At 47.9% G+C, this 8469-nt stretch overlaps 1 protein-coding gene across 1 annotated transcript; it reads right to left on the reverse strand.

The window, feature by feature from the left end:
* Positions 1 to 217: 217 nt before the first annotated feature.
* On the reverse strand, positions 218 to 1329 carry ENH_00030850 (hypothetical protein; the record flags this gene model as incomplete). Its single annotated transcript, XM_013584881.1, has 2 exons — positions 218 to 598; positions 1240 to 1329. The coding sequence occupies 2 exons, from the start codon at positions 1327 to 1329 to the stop codon at positions 218 to 220; spliced, it is 471 nt and encodes a 156-aa protein (XP_013440335.1).
* Positions 1330 to 8469: the final 7140 nt, after the last annotated feature.

Raw genomic sequence — 8469 nt, forward strand, 5'->3', positions numbered from 1 at the left:
TAATTATTTATTTTATTCCTTTTATTTATTTATTTTATTGTTGGCGAAGAAGCATTTTCTATTTTGCTCATTTGTTCAGAAAAAGGCGCATGCAGCAGCAAAAGGAGCTGTCCACTTTTGCTGCTGCTGCTGCTGCTGCTGCTGCTGCTGCTGCTGCTGCTGCTGCTGCTTTATTTCCTTTTTATAAATAAAAAATCCAATTATTATTCTTGTGGATTTATTCCTTTGCTGCTTCTTTGCCTTTCTCCCAAATTTGCTGCATGCAAGACAGTCGCAGCAGTTCGTCCTTGCTGCTGCTGCTGCTGCTGCTGCTGCTGCTGCTGCTGCTGCAGGCCCACAGCAGCAGCTTCTTGCTGCTGCTGCTTCCGCCTGCGCTGCTGCTGCCTCCTGCAGCGGAGTTTCTCGCTGCTGCTGCGTCCTCGTGCGCTGCCGCTTGCTGCTGCTGCTGCGCTGCAGCAGCAGCAGCAGCAGCAGCAGCAGCAGCAGCAGCAGCAGCAGCAGCAGCAGCAGCAGCAGCAGACAGAGCAGCAGCAGCAGCAGCAGCAGCAGCAGCAGCAGCAGCAGCAGCAGCAGCAGCAGCAGCAGCAGCAGCAGCTACCTGTGCAGCAAATTGCCGCGCATTTTCAAAGAAGGGTTTAAAAGGTTTCTCCTGCATTGGGCAAAAGTCTTTTTTAATGCCAAACACTCCAAAGGCACTTCTCGAAAGTCTTCATTTCGCATGCAGTCCCAAAACGAGCCCCCCGCGCGCATGCACGGCGAACTCTGCAGCAGCAGCAGCAGCAGCAGCAGCAGCAGCAGCACACAACTCCTGCTGCTGCTGCTGCTGCTGCTGCTGCTGCTGCTGCTGGGGGTGCGGGTGGTGGGAGGGGTGCTGCTGCTGCTGCGGGTAGGGGTGCTGCTGCTGCTGCTGGTAGGGGTGCTGCTGCTGCTGCTGCTGCTGCTGCTAGTAGCGTTGCTGCTGCTGCTGCTGCAGCAGTGCTGCATCGCGAGATTAAATGTGTCAGTATTCTTTTAAAAGCTGATTTGGGGGGCCCGAAGTTGCAGGGTTTAGAATTTAGGGTTTAGGGTTTAGGGTTTAGGGTTTAGGCTGCTACGCAATTTCCAGAGGGCCCCAGGGCTGAGCCAGGTGCGGCATTAAACCCTAAACCCTAAACCCTTGAAGTTCACTGAACGCTGCGAATGTCCTTCGCCACTAAACCCTAAACCCTAAACCCTAAACCCTAAACCCTAACCACTGACCTGCATGCAAGCCACAAGATCGTCGCGAATCTTCGAGCAAGAATTCGAGGCCTCGCGGTGCTCCGCCTCGGGGCCCACGCGCAGAGACATTCCCACCCAAACCCTAAACCCTAAACCCTAAACCCTAAACCCTAAACCCTGATCCGCCTGAGGCTGTCGGGGGCCTCCTGCGCCGCACAGAGAGCAGCAGCAGCTGCAGTGGTTTGGAATTCCAGAAGAAGCAGCAGCATCAGGGTTTCTTCAGCTCAGCTCTGGCCTTGGGCTCCTAGGGTTTAGGGTTTAGGGTTTAGGGTTTAGGGTTTAGGGTTTAGGGTTTAGGGTTTAGGGTTTGGGCTCACGCGGACTCAGCTGTTTTCCCAATTCCGAATGAAGGCTGAAGAATAAAATGAGAAGAGGAAATGGATGAAGTGTACAGACAGCAGAGTGAAAAGTTGCGCGCCTCTTCAGGAATTCAGAAAAGACGAAAGAAGTGCCATTTCCGGTCTTTTTTGTTATTTTTTTGAGTAAAATAAATAAAAATAATAAATTATTTGTTTATTTCGGAAAAGAAAACGAAAAGAAGTTCATTTTGGCTTCTTTCAAGCTGCTTCCTTCGCCCGGGGGCCCCCGCCGGGTTGGGGGCCCCCTCTTCGTCGGGGGCCCCCAAGAAAGCCCTGCAAATGCCTTTTTTTGAACTAAAAGAATGTAAAAAGATCATTTAATTTAATTAAAAGGAAAAAGCCCAAAAAGAAAACAAAAAAATTAAATTAAATTAAAAAAGAAAAAGCGACAACGGCAGGATTCGAACCTACGCGGGCAGAACCCAATGCCTTAGCAGGGCACCGCCTTAACCACTCGGCCACGTTGTCGAATATGTTCTGAAAAGAACTTCATTTTCATTTAATTTAATTCATTTATTTTAATTAATTTAATTTAATTTGTTTAATTTAATTCATTTAATTTAATTTATTTAATTTAATTTGTTTTATTTAATTTGTTTTATTTATTTATTCTTTTCTTCCTTCGTTTCAATTTGTTGCACTTAAGTGAAATACTTCTCCCGCTGTGTCTGCGGCTGCCAGCGCCGCAGCGCGAAATCCATAAAAAAATGTCTTGTGCTCAAAATGGAAAATTAAATGCAAAAGATTTTATTTAATTTGAAAAAGAATTTAAAACAAAACTTTGAAAGGAAATTAAATCCCCAAAGAATTGTCTTTATCTCCGGCCTTTGCTGCTGAAAAGAAAGAACAAAAAAACATTTTTAAAAATTAAAATTGAAAAAAATCAACAAGTACGAAGACAACGTGGCCGAGTGGTTAAGGCGGTGCCCTGCTAAGGCATTGGGTTCTGCCCGCGTAGGTTCGAATCCTGCCGTTGTCGTTTTGGATTTTTAATTAATTTCGAATTTCCAGAAGGCCATTTGCTGCTTCTCTTTTGCTGCTGCTAGCTAGCTGCGAGCTCTTTGCTGCTGCTAGCTAGCTGCGAGCTCTTTGCTGCTGCTAGCTAGCTGCGAGCTCTTTGCTGCAGCTAGCTAGCTGTGAGCTACTTGCCAGAAAGCAATTTGCTGCTGCTCTTCTGCTGCAGCTAGCTAGCTGTGAGCAACTCGCCAGCAAACAACTAGCTGCTTGCTGCAGCTAGCTAACTTTGAGCTATGCAGGAAGCAAGAAGCTGCTTCTCTTTTGCTGCAGCTAGCTAGCTGTGAGGTAGTAGCTATAAAGCAATTAGCTGCTTCTGTGTTGCAGCTAGCTAGCTGTGAACAACAAGCCAGAAAGCAATTAGCTACATGTCTTTTGTTGCAGCTAGCTAACTCTGAGCTGCTTATGACTCTATGGGGTCTTTTTAAATCCAGGCGAACCCTGAGGCAGACACGACGCAGCAGCACAGACACCCGCAGCAGCAACAGCAGCAACAGCAGCAGCAGCATGAGCTGCAACAGCAGCAGCTGCTGCTGCAGCTGCTACACTACACGCCTCAACCTTTTGCACACTCGAAAATATTTGGAGTGGTAGAAAACTGCCCGTGAGCTGCAGCGCCGAAGGCCGCTTTCCGCATTTTGCTGGTTGGCTGCAATCTGCTGCCCCTCGGGCGTGTTTAGGGTCTGGGGTTTAGGGTTTAGGGTTTAGGGTTTAGGGTTTAGGGATTAGGGGAGAATGTTTCTTTGCATGTCTTCCGAAGCGGAGCAGCACGGGGCTTTGCACTGTAGCTCAAGTATTCACAAGGCCCACGCATGCAGGCCAAAAAGAAGTGCAAATAAATGTGCACATGGCCTAATTGCTATTTCTTTTCTTGTTGTCTTTTGTCTCCAACTTCTTTTTTTCAAAAAAAAATTCCAACTTTCCATCTTCTTCAAAGAACCCCCAACGCCCCACTAGCAGCACAGCTTCTGCCTTGCTTTGCGTCTGCTTCCGAGGGAGCTGCGGGTCTTCTCAGTGTGCAGGCTGAAGCTCTTCGCAGCAGCAGCAGCAGCAGCATCAGCAGCAGCAGTATCAGCGGCAGCAGCAGCAACAGCAACAGCAGAAGCAGCAGTAACAGCAGCAGCAGCAGCAGCAGCAGCAGAAGCGGGTCCTATGTTTTATTAGGCTGAGGGGGAGAGCCCAGAGGCAGGAGTTGGAGGCCCTCTGGCAGCCATTTGGACTTCTTCGATTTTGGGGCTTTGCTGCATGCAGAGCGAGTGGGGTCTAAGCCCCAAATATTTCTGAGGGCTTTTTTATTTTTCTCTTCCCAGCTTCAGAACTATTACTCCTTGCAGCAAATTAAAGCCATTTTAACTCCGAATTTCCGAAAATGAATCTTTTCTTTTCCCCCTTCTCCCCAGCACCAAAGCCCTCTGGCCCTGGCTGCCAGAGGGTTTAAAACTCCCTTTTAGGGTTTAATCTTTTGAGTTTTTTTAATTATCCTTCTTGATTTGATGACCCTGAAGAGCTTTTCTGGGCTACACTGGAGTGGGCCAAGAGCTCCCGGGGCTGAGAAATCGGGAAAAGAAGTTTGAGGAAAAAAGTTGCAAAAGTGATGAAAGCTCACTAAAAAGATATATTAAACTGAAGCAAAACAAATCAAAACTTTGCCCGTGCTTAAAGACCAACATATAGAAAAAAAATCATCTTCTCTTCCTCACAAGGAAAGAATGAGTTCCTCAGCTGGAGGCAGCCGCCGCAGCTGTGACGTGCTGCTGTTGCTGCTGTGCTGCTGCTGCTGCTGTTGCTGCTGCTGCTGCGGCGTTGTCTGGGGGCCATCTCCTGCTGCAGCGGCTAGCTGCCCGCGCTGCAGCGGCTGACTTGGGGCGGCCGTGGGGTGTCTGTACACCTGACGTACTGCGGGCAGGAATGCCACAGCGCATGCAGCGCTTCTGCTGCTGTACAGAATAGTGGAAAACAAAACTATTTCTGCAAGAAGGGAAGTTCAAATAGAAAGCAAAACCTTTCTGCAAGAAATGAAGTTCAAATAAAAAACAAAACAAAGAATAAGACCCGTAGAGGCTGGGGAGCTCCGTCCAGATCGAGAGAGTGGAACAGACTGTTAGAGTTCAGATACTTCAGTTTGCTTTCCGGAAACAAATTATTCTTTTTACATTTTTTGAAGTACTTTCCGCCCGCACAAGAAACTTGCTGGGCCCTAATGCCCTCAAGTTTCTGCAGTTAGGAATTTTAAGCTATCAAATTATCTCATATTTTTGTATTTAATTTGGTGGCTGAATCTCCGCTAAAGCAATATTATAAAACGGCATAAATGTTCCCAGTATTAAACTTGAATTAATATTGAAAAAGATTTCTTTTTTCAGACACTTTGAGGGGCCCCAGTAGGCCCCCTTCAGGGGCAGTATTTGCCTGCAAAAGCACTTGAGGGCAGATGGGGGCCCCCAAAGGTACTTTTGCTGCAGCATTTTGTTTGCTGCTGCGGTGCAGCAATAAGCTTCATATGTATAAAAAATATATAACCGGCTAGCTAGCTCTATTGGAGTGAATGGCTGACAAGTGCAACAGGAAAATGAACGCAGCAGCAGCAGCAGCAGCAGCAGCATCAGCACAAGTAGCAGCAGCACCACCAGAAACGGCAGCAGCAACAGCAGCAGCAGCAGCAACACTTCCACTACGAGTAACAGCAGCAACAGCAGGACCAGGAGCAGCAGCAGCAGCAGCAGCAGCAGCGAGTTTTGGCCCATGCAGAGCTTGCCCCCTGGCTCTCTCTGGTGGTCTTTTGCTGCGCTCGAAGACAAAAAGATTAAAAGAAATGCTTTCATGAGAAGCAAAGAGAAGGAGACAGAATGAAAGAAAAGCATTTAATCAGAAAAGAAAGATAAGGAAATAAAAATTGGAGGAAATCGACAACGTGGCCGAGTGGTTAAGGCGGTGCCCTGCTAAGGCATTGGGTTCTGCCCGCGTAGGTTCGAATCCTGCCGTTGTCGCTTTTTCGAATTTAAAACATTTAAAAAGTTTAAAGAGAATTTAAACAACAATTCAGAGTAGAGGGAGACCAGTAGAGGAGCCTGGAAGCTCGAGCTAGCTGCTGCTGCCTGCGCCTTGCTGCTGCTGCTGCTGCTGCTGCTGCTGCTGCTGCATGCGGCGAGCTATAGCGAGCTGCAGCAGAAGCACAAACAGAAAGAATTCGGCTTGTCAGACACAGCAGCAGCAGCCAGAGGCAGCAGCAACTCAGCTAGCAGCAGAAGCAGCAGCTGCTGCAGCAGCACGAAGTCGGGGTGTCTCCAAAGTTTACAGGGCATACAAATGGAAGCTGTGTAAAGACGCAACAGCAGCAGCAACCGCAGCAGCAGCAGACACAGCAGTAAAAGCAGCAGCAGCAGCATTCGCAGCAACAGCATCTGCAGCAGCAGCAGCCGTCCAGCTTTGCAAACCCTAGACTCTTTAGGTGCATGTACACTGCAGCAAGGAGGGTACGCCAGCTGTCAGCCCGGAATTCTTCAGGGAAAAGAATTCCACATTTAAAAAGAGTAAATAAAACAAATGAAGAAAGTAATAATAAATTAAAACTATTTCATTATAGTAAAGCCAAGAGCAGCAGATTAGTAGCTCACTCTTGGAGGGTTTAGGGTTTCGTCATCCATGATATTCACGCTGCACACGACTCAAGTGTTCAGGAATTAGGGTTTAGGGTTTAGGGTTTAGGATTTGGCTTTGACGGGGTTTAGCGCCGCCGGAGTAAACCCTAAACAGGGAGGTCTGCTGCGACTGCAGCAGCAAATCCTTTTTGGCTGCTGCTGCAGCAGCAAACCCTCTTTGCTGCTGCTGCAGCAGCAAACCCTCTTTGCTGCTGCTGCTAAATAGAAAATGAAAAGACAATTTTGCATGCAGCCCCAATTTCTGTTTTTCAAAATTTTTGAAGTTCTTAAAGACGCTGCTTTTGGTTTACTTTCTGCTGTAGAGAAAAGAAACAGCAATTCAGAAAAGTGAATAAATATACCATTTAATTGATTTGAAATAAATAGATATTCAACAAAGTAGACAAATAAACTAATTAATTAATTTAAAAAAAAGTAAATTATGAAGAGGTAGGACAACTCGTTGGAGCGGGCTCGCCAAAGAAGAAGAAAAGGAAAAAGCAAAGATGTCGAGAGTTCTTTAGAATGGAAGGAACTTAAGTGTTTAGGGTTTAGGGTTTAGGGTTTAGGGTTTGGCCTTTGTGGGGTTAAAATGCCAAAACACTGAATAAGAGAAAAAGTGTTTAAAAAGTGAACTATCTTTTGCTATTTGGATTTGCTGCGCTTTTGCTCAGCTGCATGCAGAAGGGGAAAAAGTAAAAAGTGAAAAAATAACGCGAAACTCTAAATTAGGGTTTAGGGTTTGGGGCTGTGTAGGGTTTGGGGCTGCAGTGGAGCTGGGGTTTGCTAGGGTTTAGGAATGCAGGACTAAACCCTAATTCGGGGAGTTTGCTGCGGCCTTCAGTTGCAAACCCTTGAGCACCCGCCTGAAACCCTAAACCCTAAAGTGTAAGTCACGGTGCGCCTCAAACCCTAAACCCTAAACCCTAGGTCTCGGTGCTGAAGCACTGGCACACTGGTGACTTTGTGAGGCAGTAGCCCTCTAGGGTTTAGGGTTTAGGGTTTAGGGTTTGGAATGGGGCGTTTAAAGTTGGCTGCCCCGCTGCGAGGGTTTAGAGTCGAATGTGCGGAAGCACTGGCTCGACGTTTGCGCGTTAGGGTTTAGGGTTTAGGGTTTAGGGTTTGGGATGCGCGCGGCTGGCAGAAGCGCTGCTGCCTGCGGTGTGTTTGCGCCCCGAGGGGCCAAATAGTACTTTAATTGAAATGGAAATATAAAAAGAAGAAAAAGAAAAGAAGAAAAGCAAAAGTGACTTCGGAAGCCACGCGGGAGGCCCCGTGGCGGCGAAGAGCGGTGGCCGAGGTGTACATACACCCGAATGTCGGGCTCAAAAAACGCCGTTTCGACTCTTTTTTCGCTCTTTTGTTGTTTAATTCTTTCAAATTAGTTTATTTTTATCGAAAAAAAGCGGAAAAGTCTTCAAAACCGCTAAAAGAGAGGCTCGGGAGTCCGCTTCGCGCCGCCAGCCGTAACACACTGGACCTTCGTCAAGCTCACTGATCCCCCTTTTTGTCAATTAGGGTTTAGGGTTTAGGGTTTAGTTTTAGGGTTTGCAATTTGCTGCCCACCTCAGAGTTCTCTTTCTTCCGGGCGTACGTACACCCTGGCCTCCAGCCGCCTCCGACCCGCAGCACACGTCGATCGCAGCAGCAGCAGCAGCAGCAGCAGCAGCAGCAGCAACAGCAGCAGCAGCAGCAGGCAACAGCGGCAGCAGAAGCCGCAACAGCAGCAGCAGCATCAACAGCAGCAGCAACAACGGCATCGGCAGCAGCACGCGAAGCCAGCGGCTCGTGTCGCTGCAAGCCAAACCCTAAACCCTAAACCCTAAACCCTAAACCCTCGGCGCACAGCCCAGAGCCATTGGAGGTCGCACTGTGCCCCTTGTATGCCAGCCGCGTTGCCCACGCCGCGGCCTAGGGTTTAGGGTTTAGGGTTTAGGGTTTAGGGTTTAGGGTTTAGGGTTTAGGGTTTAGGGTTTAGTGGGGGTTTAGGGTTTAGGGTTTAGGGTTTAGGGTTTAGGGTTTAGGGTTTAGGGTTTAGGGTTTAGGGTTTATGCAGGGCGCGGGAAACACCCCCGCGTTGGTGAACAGTTTGTTGACTTCGCTGTGCAACATTTCGCCCTTCTTTAGGGTTTAGGGTTTAGGGTTTAGGGTTTTAGGGTTTAGGGTTTAGGGTTTAGGGTTTAGGGTTTAGAGCGAGG

The sequence above is a fragment of the Eimeria necatrix genome, genomic scaffold, assembly GCF_000499385.1.
Source record: "Eimeria necatrix Houghton genomic scaffold, Enh_scaff225, whole genome shotgun sequence".
In the NCBI taxonomy this organism is placed as follows: domain Eukaryota; phylum Apicomplexa; class Conoidasida; order Eucoccidiorida; family Eimeriidae; genus Eimeria; species Eimeria necatrix.